The sequence below is a fragment of the Vulpes lagopus genome, chromosome 1, assembly GCF_018345385.1.
Source record: "Vulpes lagopus strain Blue_001 chromosome 1, ASM1834538v1, whole genome shotgun sequence".
Lineage (NCBI taxonomy): Eukaryota > Metazoa > Chordata > Mammalia > Carnivora > Canidae > Vulpes > Vulpes lagopus.
In genome coordinates, this window is record NC_054824.1 from 58,777,477 (window position 1) to 58,798,636 (window position 21,160).

At 40.5% G+C, this 21,160-nt stretch overlaps 1 protein-coding gene across 1 annotated transcript; it reads right to left on the reverse strand.

Moving 5' to 3' along the window:
- Positions 1-274: 274 nt before the first annotated feature.
- Positions 275-15,727, reverse strand: ENPP4 (ectonucleotide pyrophosphatase/phosphodiesterase 4). Its single transcript, XM_041767705.1, has 4 exons — positions 15,539-15,727; positions 6,890-7,748; positions 6,060-6,230; positions 275-3,594 (listed from the first exon to the last, which is right to left on the reverse strand). The coding sequence occupies exons 2-4, from the start codon at positions 7,713-7,715 to the stop codon at positions 3,230-3,232; spliced, it is 1,362 nt and encodes a 453-aa protein (XP_041623639.1). The 5' UTR covers positions 7,716-7,748; positions 15,539-15,727; the 3' UTR covers positions 275-3,229.
- Between the last annotated feature and the right edge of the window lie 5,433 nt (positions 15,728-21,160).

Below are 21,160 nucleotides of genomic sequence, written 5' to 3' on the forward strand. Positions count from 1 at the left end.
TGCTAAAATACGTATTATACATTATCTTTAAAATTTGGTTAAATGTTTTATAGTTGATCTTGGCTTTAAAAAAATCTGTAATGAATGCCTATATGGATTTTTGCAGTATTACTGGGTCATGTCAACATCTATCACAGTATGTGTATTTTGCAGGGTGACAAATTTAAAAAATCAGTAATATTGCATCCTGTATTTAATAATTATAGTAAAAATGTCTTGGTAGATTTTATTCACATGTTTTAATCATAAACAAAGTCATTATGAACTCAGACAATATAGTCAAAATATATTTTACTTCAACTTAAGGCACTACAGATTTTTTTTAAAGCATACTCATGTCGTTTTATTTACACACTATTTTAAGAATGACAATAAAAAAACACACTTTCCATCCCATCTTTGTCCTTCATTTGTAACTTTATGCATTCACAACAAAGTGAAAACCCCTAAATAAAAGGAATTAAATGCCATCATCCTTAAAGCTTACCAGATATGGATAAGAGAGGGAGACACCCAAGAACAATACAAAAGTATTTTTAATCCTTTAATGTTCCAAGAACTTATCTTTAAATTCTTATACCAAGCTTAATGAAAGAACACAGTCTATAGTACACAGCATTGAAATAATTTATATTAGAATTCTATTGCTGTTTACAAGAACTTGCACATAACAACAGAACTGTCCATGTAAGTAAATGCAGTTATTCTGAATTCACTCACTAAATTAACAAAAACCACTCAATACATTTTCCTACTGCGTTTGAGTATTATTGTCATAAACAGTTAAATGTTTCCTGTAGCCAAATACTTTCTTTCATCCAGAAAAACATGTCAAGATATTAGTCAATTACTTAACAAAATACAGACCAGAACCTTATTGTAAAAGGCTAGCTTACCAGAAAGATTTTCTCAGTGTACTAGAGGAGTCATTGGCTTTAACAGTGATAATTTTTTAAAGATACAAATGAATTAACACAAAGTTCAAAATAATATATAAACATCTCTTTGATTAAATAAATATGGTTTTGTCCCATCAGCATATATACAAAAAAAGCTTATAATTTTAATTAAAGTTAGTATTTTGAGAATGGAATGAAAGAAAAGAAAATAGGTTAAGTGTCTTGTTCAAAGTGTTAAGACATTGACAGGACATCCCTTCCTATTCCATCCTATATGAAATGCACTCACAGGCTAGATGCTCACTAAAACTCACAGCATTGCAAGGACCAAGCTCTACTGATCTAGTATAAAATATCCTGCTACTATTGTAGATACTTCAAAAAGTGTCTACTGTATTAAATGTGACAGTTGTTTTTCTTTTAAATGGAAACTGAAACAGGAAGAAATTTTTCTATTATTTTGTTCAGAAAAACAACCTCTAGGATAACTTTTACGGGAGGAAAAAAATGAAATAAACATTGTCAAAAAGCAAAATTAGCGCTATTGGCTTTATTTCATTTATTTATTGTGCTGTTCTTAATAGTCAGCTTATGACCAATAGCATGAACTACTTATGCAGGCTGTAGAAATGATTCTCAAGAACAACAGATACTGAATGAATACTATGATCACAAAATTAGCAGAGACCAAATAGGATGAATTATATGTTTGATGACTGGCACCATCGTTCTTGACCATCACAGGTAATCAGCATTTAACTGCACTGCATATTTACTATAGATTTTTCAAAATCTGTAAAACAGTTACTTAGATTATTTTATATCATCAATACTTTAAAGATCACACTATTAATTGCTTGTCTCAGATCCTGATACGGTTCTTGAACCCAATTTTTGCTTTAATAGATACAATCTAGTCTGCCACAACTCGGTTTCTGCATATTAACTGATTCAATTAGAAAGTACCACCTAGCAAAGGTAGGATGGTAGTTCTTCAAAACAATTCCTTAGCTTTGAACATGTATGTTTAAAAAAAAAAATCGGAGCAATTATTTCTGTGAACCAAACATTGGAGAAAAAGCAGAGGCAGGACTCAGGCTACAGAATGTTAACAGTGCTTAAGAGTTTACTCTGCCACTTAACATATGAACAGTGGGAAAGATCAAAAGATACCAGATTCCATTTTAAATTTAACTACTCTATTGCCTAAAAAGTAAGGCATAAATATCTCAAAGGTAGATAGCAAAATCTCCTCCCCATTCTGACCCAATTGAAGCCAGACTTGTATTTGGTCATGAATTTTTTTTACACCACTTGGATACCTCTGGCTACAACATACAACATGAGGAAGCTAAATAGCTAACAAAAACTAACGAACTTTCTTAAGTTACACTTTAGCTTGTAAGTCAGAAGAAAGTAAACAAATATGAAGTGCAAATATACTCTTTGCTGAGAGCCACATTCCGTGGGAACGTGGAAGTCAGCCCGCAGACCAGCTGCCTCTGACCACCTTCGGTCAGTCACAGGAAGTCTACACATTCATAAGTGCAAACACACTTGTGCACACACATACACACTTACAAATGACTTACACACAGGCATTAAGCACAGATTGAGAAAAGCAATTCTATTTTCTTAATTTCTTATCAGCAACAATCTTCAAAAGGTTATCTTTTGTGGCTTCAATAGCTTACAAACCTTAACAAAGACACAATGGTGAAGACTCAGGCTTTGTATCACATAGTCTTTGTTGTGTTTTTTATAACAGCTTTTCTTAAAATAATTTCTTCCTATGCTAGATCTGTTCTGCCTGGATAACCAATTTTATTAACCACCAGAGAGGTCTTCCTATGTCACAGGTTTACTTGGGATACAAACTCTATTAAAGTCATGAAATATAAAAATATAGAAAACTTTTCCTTCCTGATACACAAAATCCAAAATCCACTAATTGCATAAAGATTTCTGTTGTTTCAGTTACAAATATAAAAATTTATTAGAAAAGCATGCCTACTAAATTTTGGTATATTTTTATTTAAAAATGTGTCATCTTCATAGCAAAAAAAAAGCAGAGGCAATCATTTTTCTTAAAGTTTCTAGTTAGAGAAATAGTTTGTTTTGACTTACTAGAAATTTTTACTATGGTCAGGGTTTTTTGTTAATTAGCTGATACACCAAAACAAAGCACAAGGAAAAACAAAGTAATTCTAGCATGCTTAGTCTAAGTTTTTTGTCTTTCAAGGTATATTTTTCATCCTTAGAACACCATTTTTTGAGTGTATCCTTGGTTTTGTGACCAATCAAAGATATTCTGTATAAACTCCAGCATGTTACTCAATTAAAGGATCATCGTCATCTTCTTGCAGCTGAAGTCGGGAAAATGGACGGGGTACAGACAGTCTATTCTGCATGATTATTATGAGGCATGTTAGTGTGGTTAAGACCAAGAGCGCACCAATAACAATTCCGATGGCTTCTGGGAGATTAATGCACCACTGGTCAACTAACAAACACTTCGTATGACCAAAGGTTCCATTATTGGGATGTGGTTTTAATCCCAGGATGTGGCACATCATTGGATAAATATCCACACTGTTAATTGTGCTTTGTTTGTAGCCTTTGTGAAATGCAGGACCGTGGGCAGCTAGAAATGGATGCATACTAGACAAAGAATTATCATAACCATGGTCACCTACTGAAAAAAGAACAGAAAGTATGTTAGTTCTTAACAGAAAGACTGATCTTTCTATTACAAAATAACTTGCTTCTGGTGTAAATATATTGATTCTTGCCAGTGTAACTCTCATCCGTTAAAATTGTAATTAGTGGGATGCCTGGGTGGCTCAGGGGTTAAGCTGATCCCAGGGTCCTGGGATAGAGCCCCTGCATCGGGCGATCTGTTTAGTGGAAAGTCTGCTTCTCCCTCTCCGAGCTCTGCTCTGCCCTTGCCCGTTTCTGTTCTTGCTCTCAAATAATTAAATAGAATCTTTAAAAATTCTGATCACTTAAACCAGGTGAGGGTTAGAAATGAAATTTTCTGTGTTTTTCAACTCAGCCATGTCCCCTATTTCACACACACACCCCTTTTCCAAGTGATCATGACCCGAGTCTTTAAAAACTATTTCTTGGGACACTTGGGTACCTGAGCGGTTAACTTCTACCTTCAGCTCAGGGCCTGATCCCAGGATCAGGGATCAAGTCCCTCATTGGGCTCCCTGCAAGGAGCTTGCTGCTCCCTCCGCCTGTGTCTCTGCCTCTCTCTCTCTCTGTGTCTCGCATGAATAAATAAATCTTAAAAAAAAAAAAAAAACACAACTATTTCTCAGCCTGATGTACCTTTCAGTGCTAGCCCCTCCATTTCCAGCAGTGTGTGCATGCAAAGAACACTAATGATTGTATAAAAAAAGAGAGAGAGAGAGAGAGAGAGAATGAGAGTGGCTGGGTGGAGGGTCCTGAATAACTAGGGAGAGCAGAGGTGAGTAAAACCCATGAAGAGGGAAGAAGTGAATCTGCAGCCTACCTACATCAATTGCTCCTGTGATAAGAAAGAGCATTATGTAATATACTCCTGGTTTATCAATAATGAATGAATGCCTCAACCTCTGGAAGGCCAGGTGAGAATGTTGTAGAAAGGGTTCTTACACTGAATGTGAAGTCTAACCAGTTCACCTTTAACTCCAAATCGAACTCAGAAAAACATGACAGTCCTGGATAGAACTGCAATACCACATTCTCAGTTTTTAGCTTTATTTTGGCAAATACTGACTTTTAGTGTACACCTGTTGCACTGATAAGCTCCTGCTTTCTTAAGAAGTGCAAATGACTGAGTGGTGAATAAATATATCAGTTTGTGTTATATTATCCTTTAATTTCATGTGTAAAATATTAAAAAAGAGATTTTATTTATTTATTCATGAGAGACACACAGAAAGAGAGGCAGAGACATAGACAGAGGGAGAAGCAGGCTTCATGCAGAGAGCTGGATGCAGGACTCGATCCCGGGACTCCAGGATCATGTCCTGGGCTAAAGGCGGCGCTAAACCACTGAGCCGCCCAGGCATCCCTTGTTTGAAATATTTCATAATAAAAATAATGAATGTGATCAACAGAAGACACTATAGACATATACATACATATGTATATGTAATAGAAAAAAACTCTGTACCTCTGTATGGATAGTTTTTTTCTTTTCTAAGTTTTTCCATGTTTTCTCAGTTTTCAACAGTGAGTACATAAATATAAATAACTTATAAACTCCCTTAACCTTTAGTCTTATATCCTTGTCTGAAGCTTCTGATTTGCTATAGATCAAGGATCTGCACACTGCTCAAGACAGCCCCTGGCCAAAATCAGCCTTCCACCTGCTTCTGTAAACAAAGTTTCATTTCAACACCCCAAATTGGTCTGTTTACAGAATGTCCAGGCTGCTTTCCCACTACAAAGGCAGAATTGAGTGAGAGAGACCAGCTGGCCTATAAAGCCAGCTTTAACATATTTAACATATTTATTATCTGGCCTTTTACAGAAAAAGCATTCTGACTCTTGCTACAGACTACAAAGCCAGTTTTTAAAAGAAGTATTCAAACCAAATCTAACATATGGATAAATAGTTGGATAAATGAACTTGGGTTCAGGGAAGACCTGTAACTCATCCCTGTATATCTCCTCAGCTGGAGGAGAGATTTTGATACACCTCGTTTGTTTACTGGGTAAATTTCTGTTTGTTCACCTTCTAGTTCTCATCCAGTGAAACAGCTACAGCGCTCAGGTACTTGGACAATGTTTAACACACACAATTTAAAAAAGCATTTGAACTCAGAGATTCCCCTGGAATCTCTCCCCTTTTACTTTGTTGCTTTACTTCTCTCTCATTTTCTACAAATCAAGAGAACCAACCTTGAAAGTTACTAACAGTAACTGCAGTGTGGGTAAGAAAGTAAAACAACACCTCTGCCCTAAGGCCACCCAGCTTCCTCATCTAGGGGTCAAACTGTGGTTATAAATTTCTATTGAATGAAAACCTTAGAATTACCCAGTCAAAAAGTGAACTGGTTATACACTGTTAATATCTCTAAATTAAAGTACCTTGTTAACAGAACAATGTCACAACGTGTGATTTATCCCCAGAGTACAACAGAAATGTCTGAAATGAATACTTACATTTTGGTAATGATTTATTTAACACAATTGTCCAGCCTTCATCAGCAACCAAAATAATAGGCTGAATTCGATCATTATGTTGGTAGTGAAATCTGGCAGGAATCTCTTCTTTGAGATAAACATTCATGTGAGGGCTACAGACTTTCAGTTTGTTATAAACCTCCGTGATATCTGGAAGAAAAAGGAAAACAGTCAAGGAAAAAAAGTCATGATTGGTTGATGAAGAAAAAAAAAATTCTAACTAGAATAACTGGAAATAAATCCTGAATAATGTCATCTATTAAATCATTTTTACTTCTTAAAAAAGCTGTGCAATAATTATGTGACATTGTTGGGGAGACACACACACACACACACACACACACACACACACACCTTTATCTTTCCAGGCATTCTAATATCTCTTTTTTCATTTTGTGATTCTCTCTGGTGGACTTTTATACAAAAGGGGGACAATTTTCACGTATAGCTTCCTAAGTAAATAGAAAGTAATTATATATTGCAGCTAATTACTAATTCTAAGATCAATAGATAAATAGCATATCTCACACAAAAATCCAAGATCTTTCTTAAGGATAAAAATCTCCTTTTTCCATTAGGGTAAATAATTAAGAAATGTATCAAAAAGCAAAGAAGTAATCTCTTTGAACATGAACCTTAAGCTAACTGCTTAAAGACTTGTAAATTAAGGGGAAAAACATATAATTCCCACTCTGAGGAAGAACAGATGGTACTGCCCTACAAAAAGCCATAGTTGTATTCTTTTACAAAACCCTCCCTCCTCATTCAGTTGCTCCCTTCAAATATCCCTCAGCTGAAAGGTTACTTACTTATCTTGGGAAGTAGGGCAGCAACTGGAGTCAAATCTACAAGAGTGTAGCTTGAATTATCAATGCAGAGATCCAAGTTTATCAGTCTCTCCTTTGAGCACTGGGTCATCCCATGATCACTTGTAATGATCACATTGAGATTTTCCCACAACCCTAGCACCTTGAGTCTGTGGACTAGCTCACCAATGAGATCATCTATTCCTTTCAACACTCTGTACATGTTTTCTTTATCTTCAGGTCCGTATTTGTGGCCACTTGCATCTGGTTCTTCCCAGTAAAGTGTTGCAAAAGTGACCGGTGGGTTGGAATTCATCAGCCACATGGTAATGTTATTTAGTCTCTCCTCAAATGACACTGAAGAGCTATAATTCATAAAATAGGAAGGTGTGGTATTGTGAATGGGTACATCAGTGCCAGGCCACATAGCAGCAGCACTTGATCTGTTTTCCTGAAGCTGGTTGGTCACCCAAATAGGTTCTGCTTCATTCCACCAAAAAGGATCCTTGTCATCAAAGTCAGAAAAACGTTTCTTTGTGCTTGCATCATACATGGAATTAGCCACGATGCCATGGCTTTCTTCATACAAGCCTGTCACAATACTGTAGTGGTTTGGAAATGTTTTTGTGATAAAAACATTTTTAACATGCTCTACCAGGACTCCTTCTTTGATAAAATTCTGGAGATGAGGAAATTCATAGTCCTGTAGATAGTCAGCTCTGAAACCATCAAAGGACACCAGTAGTAACTTGGATGACAAGCTATGGGAAGAGTTACCTCTATAACCAGTTATAAGTCCAGAAAATAAAAGTATTACTAGTAACTTCATAATGAATGTGTTGAAGGAAAGCAATCAGGGTTCCTAAAATATAAAAACACAGTTCATAAGTGGTAGTGCTGTTGTGACCTGGATTAAGTTTCAGAAACTTAGGCACTAGGCAAAGAGAACCAAAATTTATTAACTTTTTATATGCTTTCATACCAACTTAAAATCAAATAATGTCATTTACTGAAAGTTAACTGAATAAAGCTAAAATTGGAAAGAAAAACAAAAATTGCCTTTACTTGTCCAATTTCCTATTTATGTATGTCCTACCCCGGCCTTCACACTCTGCAGGGGGTATGGGCCATTCTTATACTCCACAGAAATACTCCCGTTTGGTTGTCTTGCTTGTCTGTAGTAACAGAAATTATTCTAAAGACCTAATAAGGTCAGGGGCGCCTGGCTGGCTCAGTCAGGGTAGCCAGGGACTCTTGTTCTTGGGGTGTAAATTCACACCCCATGTTGGGTATAGAGATTACTCAAAAATAAAATCTTTCAAAAAACTTAGTAAGAATGGATGAAAAAAGAAAAATGATCTTTTTGCACAAAACAGAAATAATACCAAGTCTTTAGAAGCTCCAGAGAGGGAGATTGTGTTTCTAGTTTAGTAACTGGTAACCTCTGTTCCTTTTAAGCCACAGAAATAGGTAGAAATTCTACCATACGGGCTCACCGCCAGTTCCTGCTGAAGATATTGGCATTAAAAAAGGGCAAAGAGGGATCCCTGGGTGGCGCAGCGGTTTAGTGCCTGCCTTTGGCCCAGGGCGTGATCCTGGAGGCCCGGGATCGAATCCCACATCGGGCTCCCGGTGCATGGAGCCTGCTTCTCCCTCTGCCTGTGTCTCTGCCTCTCCTCTCTGTGTGACTATCATAAATAAATAAAAAAAAATTTAAAAAAAATTAATAAAAATAAAAAAGGGCAAAGAGGGCAGCCCGGGTGCTCAGCAGTTTAGTGGCTGCCTTCAGCCCAGGTGTGATCCTGGAGTCCCGGGATCGAGTCCCACATCGGGCTCCTTGCATGGAGCCTGCTTCTCCCTCTGCCTATGTCTCTCATGAATAAATAAATAAAATCCTTAAAAAGGGGGGGGGGACAAAGAAAGAAATATTATATGAGGAAAAAGACTCCATTTGTCTATACATTCCCAGTATTTACATAAGGTTAACAAACTGACAAAGCCTATAGGGACCTGACTGCCACAGTGACTTCTGAAGAAATCCATGAGCTGTTGAGATGAACTTCACCAAATCCCTTAAACTTCCTTTTTACTATCAAGGATATAAGTATCTGCCTAATACCCCAGGCTCACAGCTCTCTCTGCTTACTTAGATAATCCACTGTTTATAAAAACAAGTTTCCCATAATAAATCTCCCTGCCTTCAGTCTCTATCATCTTTGGTCCTTCAGAAAACAGCACAGGTGACTTAGATGGGACGACTCACTTCAGATGGACAGGGTATCTCTTTCATAGTAACAGGAGAGAAGCAGCTAAGGCTAGGTAAGCTAACAAGTCGGAGGGTTGGAGATGAAGGGAGCTGTATTCTCTTGCTACAAAAGGTAGGGGCAATTACTCAGAGGAAGTAGGATGGCAAAAGGTTCGAGGGTTTGAGAACCAGAGAATGTCTGAAATGGCCAACATGGAGGATGGGAGAGTACAGGGCAACAGGAGGACTGGTGGTCGAAGCTGACAGCGGGTGCCAGGAGTTTTTAGTGACACTGTTGACAGGTTTTTCTCTAGCTGCTCAGGGGCCCTGGCACAGGCCTGAACAATACCGGCAGCTGATGCTGCCTGTACTTAAGACTCTGTCAGAAACCGAAGTATAACGAAGAAAGTTGAAGATCCTGACTTAGGAGCGGTTAAAATCTGAACTGCAGCATCTACGCTGAAACTGATATAGATGCGTGAAGGAGAAGGCTTCTGGACTAGAGGTTCTGGGGGAGCTGCAGGGATGTGAGGCTGTAGTCAGAAAGAGGAGAGTGAATTCCGTATTTCAGAGTAAGAAGACCCAAGGTTTGGCCGCAGGTGTGTGCACCTAGAGGTCCTGGGGAGTGGCAGTGATGTGCTGACATGATGATTAAGTTCATGAGCCATTTACTGTGTGTTCTTTCTCCCAACTAAACCGCAATTATTTGAAGGCAAAGGCTTTTCCTTCAAACATACCAGCTAGGTGATCTGTGTGTGTACACATTCAAACATTTGTTGACTGAAGCTGTGACCGTCTCAAAACCAGGGACTTAAAATTGTGAAGACCAAAGGCACAGGATCTTGTCTGGGAAGGACTTTGGGTCTATAAAGTCTACGATTTTCACCTGAGATGGGCTGCCTTCTGCCTGTCGGGTATGGATCATCTGTTGCTAGTGCCATCCATGAAACCAAAAATAGAACGAATAACAAAATCAAATCACCTCTCCAAAGAGAAGGGTAATGAACAATCATGTCTGGTACAGGAGACATACTGTACAGACACAGCCTCAGCCACAGCTCAGTAATATCAACTCTTAAGAATTGAGAAAGAGAATGGCATTTCTCTTTTCATTCATTATTTGGTGTCCCCAACCTAGTGCTCATGCACAACTCACCCCCTCCCTCAGACAGTCAGTACAAGTTCAGTCACACAACAATATCATGCAGGCTGCTGCCCTAGGTTCCAGCAACCTGAGAACTTGTGTGGAGGTCATGCTGGTCTCCATGAAAGCTTGGATTGAGCAGATTCCCTGTTTTCTCTGAGTATAGATACTTTCCCATACATAAATATTTGTTTCCAGTAGGAGTTGGAAGAGCAAATAGGTTGTACAGTATCTTAAAGATGCTCATAAATCAATTTTTAAAAAAAACTGTCTTTATTTACTGCCCTGGCTCTTTCCCTCAGTAACCAGTTTACATACCGCACCAAGTCCACCAAACAAACTATTCTGCTGGCAAGTCAAGTTCTGATATATGTCAAACTGCATGCATCCTCTGCACCTCCAAATCTTTTTCCTTTCCTTAGTTCCCCATCCTTTAAAACAGCTTCCTCATTCTCTCGACAGAACTGCTCTGAGTAAACCATAGGTGCCAGCCTAGTGTCGATCCTATTCACATACCAATCAGGCCAGTGTAGAAGCCAGGAACGTGCATTCTCAACAGCTACCCATTCTTTTCCATCTTTAGTGTGGCGTACCTCTTAAAGCCCATATTACTTCCTGTGGGAGCACTTCTCTCTCTTATGTGACCTTCCTACCTTCTTCACCCTCCCCTTTCTCACCTCATGTCTACTCTCAACTTAATCTTCCTGGGTGTAGCTCTGTTCATAGCACTCCCCTAAAAAAAAAAGTCCAAGGACTTCCCCTGCCTGTACAAACACTTCAAGCCCGGAATTCAAGCCCTACAGCATCCAGGCCCAACCCACATGCAAATTACTGTGAAACAGTTACAGAAATCATTGCCAACCATACTTTCCTTTCACCATATTTCACCATCCCCATCTTCTTCAAATGTAATACAAAGTCATGTAAACTATAACAGCCATTTTTCTAGGCGACCTAGAGGTGACCTATAATAGCTCTTCAGTGACAGCTGTGCTCCCAAACATCCTGAAGTTACCTCCTACAACATGAAGTCTTGCCTAAACACTCTTTTAGGTTATTTTTTTAAATCACTCAATACATATCTAATATAATGAAGACTATACAACAAAAATGTATGTATGTGCCATGTATCAGGGAATATGGGCTTTATACTTTTCATATCTATAATACAATAGGGGCATAAATAATCAAAGTAATGAATCAGGCTGTCATCCTGAAAGAACAAAGACAAGGGTGAATGAACTCTGTTCCATAATACCAAAACTTCTTTGTAATGCTGTGCTTGAGAGCCATACATCCTAAAGTTGTTTTTAACACTAAGCCCTTTGACGAATTACTACAACTGGAATATTATAGTATGTCCAAATCTTCTTCAACAGAGTCATCTCTAAGAACAGAGAGGTATCAAAGCAATTCAACAAATGGTGCCTGGACAGCTGGATATCCATTATGCTAGAGAATGAATTTGGAACCCTCATCTTATCCTATACACCAAAATTAACTATAAATGGCTCATGGACCAAAATTTAGAGCTAAAACTATAAAACTCTTAAAAGAAAATACAGAAGTATATCTTCATGACCTTGAGTTAGGCAAAACCTTCTTAGGTACAACACCAAAGAACAAGTGACCAATAAATAAATAAATAAGACTTCACTTTCGTGCTCTAAAGAATACCATGAAGAGAAAAGACAACCCACAGAATGGGAGAAAATATTTGCAAATCATCTCTAAGTGATCTGTACTTAGAATATGTAAATATTATAACTTAAAAATAAAGTCAAATAATCCAATTTAAAAATGAGCAAAGGATCTCAAAGATATTTCTCCAAAGATATACAGGTGGCAAATAAGCACATGAAATGATGTTCAACATCATTAGTCATCAGGGAAATGCAAATCAAAACCACAATGAAATAGCATTTCAGACCCACTAGGATGGAGAGAATCAAAAAGACACAGAACAAGAGTTAGTAAGGATACAAAGAAACTGGAACTTTTATACAGCGCTGGTGAGAACATAAAGTGAGAGAGCCACCTGGAAAACACTGGCAGTTCTTTAACCAGTCACCATATTATCCAGTATATGCCCTAAAGAAATTAAAACAGATGCTCACACTAAAACTTGTCCATAAATGTTCACAACAGCATTATCTTTAATGGCCAAGAAGTGGAAACAACTCAAATAGGCCATCAGGTGATGATAAATGGATACATAACTTTTTTTTTTAAGATTTTATTTATTTATTCATGAGAGACAGAGAGAGAGAGAGAGAGAGAGAGGCAGAGACACAGGCAGAGGGAGAAGCAGGTTCCCTACAAGGAGCCTGATGTGGGACTTGATCCTGGATCCCAGGATCACGCCCTGAGCCGAGGCAGATGTCCAACTGCTAAGCCAATCAGGCATCCTGATACATGGATAATAAAATGTGGTCTATCCATACCATGAAATATTATTTGACAATAAAAAGGAAGGAAGTGCTAACATACACACTAAGTGAAAGAAGGCAATCATAAAAGATCTCTTAATGTATGACTCTTTAGATGAAATGCCTAAGTCAGGCAAATCTATTAGAGATGGAAGTACATTGATAGTGCTTGTGGCAAGGGGTTGGGGAGAAATGGGGAGTAAATTACAATGGTATGAGGTGTCTTTTTGAGGTGATGACCTGTTCTCATATTGACTGTGGTGATGGTCCCATGACTCCATAAAACTGTACACTTCAAATAAAGTGGATAGTGTGTGAATTCTATCTCAATAAAACTATTAACAACAAAAAAAGAGGGAATGAAATTGTAATCTTTTTTAAAAAGCATCTGAAATGCCCTGCCAAAAAACAGTAAACATCTTTGTGGTCTCATTTTATGCCTCAAATTATGTGAAATTTGTACTCCATAACAGACTTGGGTTTTTTTAACATGAAAATGTTTTACCACACCTTCCAAATGCAAAAACAAGAGCAAAACAAAAAACTTTGACCTCTCTCAAAATACATACAAAATCCTTCTTCCCTAAATCTTGAAGGGAAAAAAAATGATGCTCAAAGTACATGTGCTATTTATTCTGGGGTTCGGAAATACATTAGCACACTGTTAGGATCCTTGTCCCCAGGCTTAGAAGCACAGAGTGGAAAGATTGGGGCAGCCCCGGATGGTTCAGCGGCTTAGCGCTGCCTTCAGCCCAGGGTGTGATCCTGGGGTCCCAGGATCGAGTCCCACGTCGGGCTCTCTGCATGGAGACTGCTTCTCCCTCTGCCTGTGTCTCTGCCTCTCTCTCTCTCTCCCCCTTTGTGTCTCTCACGGATAAATAAATAAAATCTTAAAAAAAAAAAAGAAAGAAAGATTATAGGCTCTGAAATCAGAATGATCCTGTAACTTGAGCTCACATTTAGTAGATGCACAACTGTGAGCAAATCTAACTTCCCCAGACTCAGTTTTGGCGTTTGTGAAATGGAGAGGCATATTCTGTTCTAGAACAGGCCCTCAAATTTAGTTTCTTTTTATCCATTCTAGTTACAAAGCCATTAGGTTAGGAAAAAGTCTGTACTGCCACAGGCAGAATAATACAACTGTGCAACCCTAAAATAATTAGAAGTGATTTAGCTCAATGCTTTTTTTCTTACATGTGATAGAGCCGAAGTCCGGTGACTGGCCAAGCTCAGAGAGCAATTTAGTAGCTTTACTATGCACTTAACTAATTCATGCCCTCAACAAGTCTACAAATCTAGTGACACCAAGCTAACAAGACTAGTCATTAATTCCAAATGATTACCAGGACTTTTCCTGCCAGAACGTGTTCATCAGCAGTGCCTCTATCTAGGTCTACTGCATTTTCAATCTAACAGCAGGTGTTAATCTATAAACAAAATACCAGTGGAACGTTCTCAAGTAGTTTTCAAGGGATCAAAATCACTGTTAGATCACTAAACTTTGAGAAAAACTCTGTAATTAAAAAAAAAAAATAGTGGAGGGAAGAAAAAAAAAAAAAAAGAGCGGACTCATCTGGACTATCCCCAAACATCTCAACAGTAACTAGAACTAGTAGGTAGTCATCTTTGGTTCAGGAGGCGAAATGTGCTGGATCTCCCGTGGGATGACTTTTTTACCTGGATGGAATGCATGTCAGGCAATCCCTACCGGCATTCTCAGCCCAAGTTAAGTGGTGAGAATAGAGCGGTTACAGGAAATGGTGAAAGACATTGTCAGCATTAGCTTTATAATACGAAAGCCCTATTCTAAAGACTTTTTATACTGCTTTAAAATAAAATAGCATTGTCTATGGACATGGGAAACTTTGGTGGTTCCCTCTAGGTTATTATTTTCTTAGCGTTCTAAGGAAAAAAAAAAAGAAGCTACCCTCTGCAGGACTTTCTCAGTCTTAAAAATTCTAGGATTCTAAATAATTCTGCTATTTTCAGGGCACACAAAATTCTCTAGTATCTTCAGAACAGCTACACTTCCTTCCTACGGAGTAAAATAATCCGTCACGGTACTTGTGTCGTCACCGACATTTCTCCCAAGTTCTATTCAGTAGCTAATCTAAACTACAGAAAATATCTCCTCTTTGCTTGCAAATGAGCTTCACTGCCTTGAAAGGGCCTGGAACGCCTTGGGTGCGAGCGGGGCGGGCAGTTTTATTTTTTTTCTTCCCTCCACTTTTTTTTTGGGGGGGGGGTGGCGGAAACAAAAGAAAAGCCGTAACATTCACCAACGGAGCATCTGCCTGCCTACGACACTGGGCAAGTTTTCAGGCTGAGGTCCCATCCAGCAGATCACCTGGTGGTTGGGCAACCGCAGCCGCCCTGCGGGGTCAGACCTGGTACAAGCCTGTCTGCAGCCGTACCTGTCTGAGCCTCAGTTTCCGCATCTGCAGAATGGGGACACTCTTACCCCACGGGGTAGCTACGCCGAGAGGGGCAGCAAGTGCTTCGCGCGCTGTCCAGCCAATCAAAAGCCCCTAAAGGGTCATCTTCGCTTTCTGGTTTTCTAGGAAATCCGTTCTCCAGTGTGATGACGTAATCGCCCTCAACTCCGATCCAAGGCCCTGCCCCCCCGCCCCCGCCCCCGCCCCCCAGGACACCTGCCGACCGCCCCGCACCCCGCCGTCCACCTCGCCCGGCGCAGGGCGCCCCCTCCCGGCGGCCCCGCCCGCGCCCCGGGACCCCGCTGCTGAGCCCAGGACCTCGGGCGCCAGAGCCCGGGCGACCGACCGAGGAGGGGGCGGCACCTCCCTCCGGCCGGCCGGCGCCCCACGCTCACTCACCAGCTGCGGCCGGCGCGCGGACCTCGGCGCTCGTGGGCCGCGGGGCCACCGACCCCAAGGGACACGCGCGAGTCGAGACCTTCCTGCGGCGCCTGCGCAGTAGCGGCCCGCCCGCCCCGCGCCGCGGTTGACAGCCCCCACCGCCCCGAGGACCGCTCGGCCCCGCGCGCTCCGGGTGTGCGCAGCCGCCCGCCGCCGCCCGGGACCCGGCGCGGGGCGGGGCGGCGCGGGGAGGGGGCGGGGCGCGGGCTGAGACGTGGCCTCGGATTGGCTGCCGGAGCCGCGTTAAATGTAACCGCCATGGCGATTGGCTAGAGTCAGGTACCACCTGGAGACAGCTGCCTCGGAGGGGTTGCGTGGGACCTGGCGTGGGTTAGTGCCTGTCCTCCAGCACGGCTGGGGCTGGGCGCCCTGCAGGAGACGTGACGCCCGGCGACTCCCGGAAAGGCCCCTGGCCACTGCCAAGCGCAGTCCGCGCCTAAGTAGGAGGCACCCGGGCACTTCGGCGTCCGCAGGAAAAATAACTTTGGCTGCCTGCACTAGGGTCCAGCACAGGTGTAGAGCGGCGTCAGCCAGTCCCGGTGAATTGAGATAAATGCCGTGTGATTCTACCCAGAGGACCTGTTTGACTGGAAAACGGAGCACCTTTCCTTGCGAAGTTAACCATCTTTGCAACAGGGAGCCAGCTAGAAACGCGCACGTCCTTGGACACGCATATGGGCTTGTGCTCCTGCCTTCATTTGGAAGCTTAGTTGAACAGAAGAATGCACCTTTAAGCTTACTAGTAGAAAGAGAAATGAGCCAAACATTTCTTTGTTGACGCTTGAGTTACCCAGGTATAATTGGTCAAGTAGGTGGTATCCCTTTGCTCTTTGTGTTTGCGGTGCTGAATGCAGAGTCGAAAAGGAACTCACAAAATGTTTATCGAATATAATGGAACTTTTAAGGTGCTCTGGAGTCATGCCTCCCCTCACTTTAAAATGCAAGCTCCGAGAGCCTATTTTTTTTTAAAGATTTTATTTATTTATTCATAGAGACGCACAGAGAGGCAGAGACACAGGCAGAGGGAGAAGCAGGCTCCATGCAGGGAGCCCAACGTGGGACTCGATCCCGGGTCTCCAGGATCACTCCCTGGACCGAAGGCAGGCGCTAAACCCCTGAGCTACCCAGGCATCCCCCCCCCCTTTTTTTAAAAGATTTTTTTAATAAAGTTTTTATTTTAAAAAAGATTTTATTTATTTATTCATAAAAGACACAGAGAGAGGCAGAGACATAGGCAGAGGGAGAAAAATTATGTTTTAGAATAGCAAGTATAGCATGCTCTTCTATTTATGAGGGGGCAGGGATGGAGGGAGGGAGAGAGCTATTATTATAATCAAAAGAGAAACCATTGGGGCACCTGGTTGACTCAGTTGGTAGAGCATGTGATTCAGTCTGGAGGTTGTGGGTTTGAGCCCCACATTGGGCATTGCAGTCACTTAAAAAATATCATCTTTAGGGACGCCTGGGTGGCTCAGAAGTTGAGCGTCTGCCTTTGGCTCAGGGTGTGATCCTGGGGCCCTGGGATCAAGTCCCATATTGGGCTCCCTGTGAGGAGCCTGCTTCTTTTTCTGCCTGTGTCTCTGCCTCTTTCTTTGTGTGTCTCTCATGAATAAATAAATAAGATCTTAAAAAAAAAATATATATATATATATATATATATTCTTTAAGGGGAGCCTATGTGACTCAGTCAGTTGGGCATCAACTCATTTTTTTTGAAGATTTTATGTATTCATGAGAGACACACACACAGAGATAGAGATAGAGAGAGAGAGAGGCAGAGACACAGGCAGAGGGAGAAGCAGGCTCCCTGAAGGGAACCTGATGTGAGACTCGATCCCGGGACTCCAGGACCATGCCCTGAGCCAAAGGCAGGCGCTCAACCACTGAGCCACCCAAGTGTCTCCAGACCTAATTTTTAATACCCACTCTGACACTCAGTAGCTCAGCCATCTAGGGTCAGTGTCTCAACCTAGTTGAGCCTCCAATTCCTCATCTGCAGAACCAGCCCTTTTATAGTACCAGCCTCTTAGGATTATTGTCAAATAAATGAGACAAAGCAAGTCAAGTACCCAGTGCAATGTCTGACACATGGTAAGTGTTAGTGATTATTATTACCATGACCAGAAAAACCATTCCCCAACCTGAACAGTAGTCCGCAAAAGTCTGAGTTCCAGAGGAATTTATGTAATGTCCAATTGAGTGGAACTTAAAATTTTCTGGCATCTGGTGCACACGATTGCTTGAAGAGTAGACAAAACTGACTTTCACAAAAGTTAGATGTGTAGTGGAGACATCAACTGGTTAGGCATTGGGGAGAAAGGCTCCCTTCATTCAGGCCACTGCCTGCATAGCTGGGTGAGATCAGGGAATCCTACGCAGCCTGGTGTCTGTCTTATAGATGATGTGGTTGAAGACAGGGGGACAAAATGATTCATAAAGATCTTTTGGCACTGAGCTTCTGTTATCCTTCAAATATTTACTATTTTAACCATAACTGAAAACTTGTTTCAGATGAGCATAAATAATAAGTGTATTTATAATCTTATGAAATAGAAGTCCATAGGTAGGATAGGCTTTGGGACTGATTGAATTAGCACCTCAACAATGCCACCACATACTAGATTGTCTCTAACTCTCCACTGAGCTGCTAACAGACTTGGCTTCTGGTTCCTCTAGTGGTAAACATAAAAGTAGCAACAGGAACTGTATGATTCATTTTTCACTTCCTCTGGACAATAAAGTGAATTCTAGGTTTCTTTTCTCCTTCTCAAAAGTCTCCAGCCACCATCTCTTTCACTTACTTTGACTAGAACTGTGTCATATGCCCAAATTTAAGCCAGCAAAGAATGTAGAATTACCAGGGGATCAATTCAGTCCAAACCCTGAGCCGAGATCTTTCCCAAACTGTGCCGTTTTTCTCAATGGGAATGAAGGGGAATAAGTGCAGGTAACTCTCCCACAAACCACATTATAGAGTTACTGGAGGAACTTACTGATAATAAAAAAATATATAACAATATCTTAAATTCTTCCTTTCCAAAGTGATTTGAAACATACATAATGTTTTATTTAGCAGGCAAAATGATGGCATAATTTTCTTGAAAAAGAAATCTTATATGCATTGTAGAAATATGGAAAAAGTTTAAACGTATTTTGTGTTAGAGATTAAAATGGGAGCTAGGAACAATGATCTAAACTCATCATTTACAAATGAATGTTGTGCCTCAGAGAATTGACTTGGCTAAATATACAAAATTTAATTGTAATTAAGAGCCTTTGCCCCCTGGCCAATGTCAAGTTGGGAAGCAGTATGTTGAAGGCAGTCTCTTCTTTTTCCTCCCATTTACTAGCCTCAAGATTTAGCATTAGCTTAACATACTTTAAAATTTGTATCCTGCTTTTGTGATCAAAGACAGAGCTCTTTAAAAAGCTACTTTTTTAAAAAAACTCCTAATTGGGGTGCATAACTCATTGCTGGAAGGGATGGGTCAGAAATTAGAAGTTACAGAAAAAAAAAGTTTCAGAGGAAAAGCCACACCCTTCCCAAAGAAAAACAATTCCCATCCACTGCTCAGTCTCATTAAATAACAAAACCAAAACTAGTGAATAGAATTTCAAATCACTAGAAAGGTATTTTAAGTTCCACTTTTTAATACATGTTTAGATGTTACTGTAAACACAATACAAGTTTTATCTTTAATATAAAGGGGAGTGGAAAGGACTGGGGGTGGGTCATAGTACTTCAGTGATTTTGAAAGTTTAACTAAAACTTTCCACCCAGCCCATTTTCTGCAAGATTACATTTTAACAATCTCAATCAAGTAAGATTGTAAACTATTGTTAAATACTTCTGTTAAATGTGATTCTATATTATCCATCATGAACAAGTATTAGATATTTCTCACTCTCAAGGAATTTTTTCAAGAATTTAATAAAGTGGTACAAGAAACAGTATAAATTCTTTTGAGGCTTTTCTAGGTAGAAAGCAAAGTACTAATTTTTAAAAAGATATAAAAATGGGTAAGATTCAGTTCCTGCCTTCCTTCAAGGTAGCTCTAATCTAGAAAGGTGAATGGAGAAGATACCTCTCTGTTGCTTTTGCCCACGTGGCATTCATTTCCTTTTCTTGTGGGGGTTCCTCCAGGAAACCAGTTCATTTTCAATTTTAGTCTGTGCGAGTCATTTGGGGCTGACCACATCTTCCCTCATCCCCAGCATGGAGGCCCAGGGTAACCAACTATCCCAGTTTGCCCTGAACCAACGGGTCTCCTGGGGCATGGGAAACCAGAAGAATCCCAGGCAAATTGGGATGAGTTAGTCGCTCTTTGACCCAAGCCTGGCCTATTAGAGCCAACTCCACTCCCTTGACCACAGGAATTGGGTCGAAGATGGGGACATGTCCAAGACCAGACCAAAAAGACTCAGTCCTGAAACTTTTGTTGAAACAATTGAGAACTAGTCTTTCAGCAGCCACTGCTAAATAGGTAGACTATAAACTTACCCCAGGTGCTGGTGATCATTGTTGTCACCGTAAATGGAAAGTCTACCTGGGAATAAAGCCAACACAGAGAGCATGATACTTGATGACTTCAAGCACTTGGATCCAAGTTTACCTAAAGCTCCATGGCTGGGCTTTTCCAGTCACATGATTCAATAAATTCTTCTTTTGCTTAAGTTAGTTTTAATTGGGTTTCTATCACTTACATCTAAAGGGGCAGATAAGAAAAGCAAATATTTGCTTACATTACTGTCAAATAAAGTAAATGCTATAAGGGAAGCCCAAAACAGGGAGTGGTTAAATCATGCAGAGGTTACATTCAGGTGCAGGAATCTGGAAATGGATGAAGAATGAGCTGGGTTTTGATTAGTTCGCACAGTTAAGATGGTGAAGCAGTTTTCTATGGCTGCTATAACAGATTACTACAAATGTTTTATCTTATGGTTTTGGAAGCCGGAAGTTTAGAACACATTGGCAGAGCTGTGATCCTTCAGGCAATTCTCAGGAAGAAGCCATTTCCTTGCTTTTTCCAGCTTCTCAAGACCAAATACATCCCTTGACTTGTGGCCGTGTTCTCTGTCTCCACGGCTAGCAATGTAGCATCTTCTCATCTCTCTCTGACTCCAACTCTCTGTCTCCTTTATGTTTCCTTATAAGGAACCTTCTGATTACCAGTAAGTTAGGCCCACACAGGTAACCAAGGACAATATCTCCCCATCTCAAGATCCTTACCTTAATCACACCTGCAAAATTCCTTTAACTCTGCTGGTAACAAAGTCACATATTCTGGGGGTTAGCATGTTGACATCTTTGGGAAATTGTTAATATCAGCAGGGGCGCTAAGATAACTGTTGGTCCTTGAAAATAATTCCATTTTCCTGGAAAACAATGATCCATATTTGGGGAGTCATTGGGATGAAGATGGTACAGGTTGATTAAAACCACATTATTTGTACATAACAAGAGAGTTATACCTAATTTGGTAAAGGGGTATGAAGCACTGTGCTATTTGTATTGTGGAAATGGGAGTATCACATTATCCCTGCCCTCAAATAGACTAGGGAAGACCTCCAATTATAGAG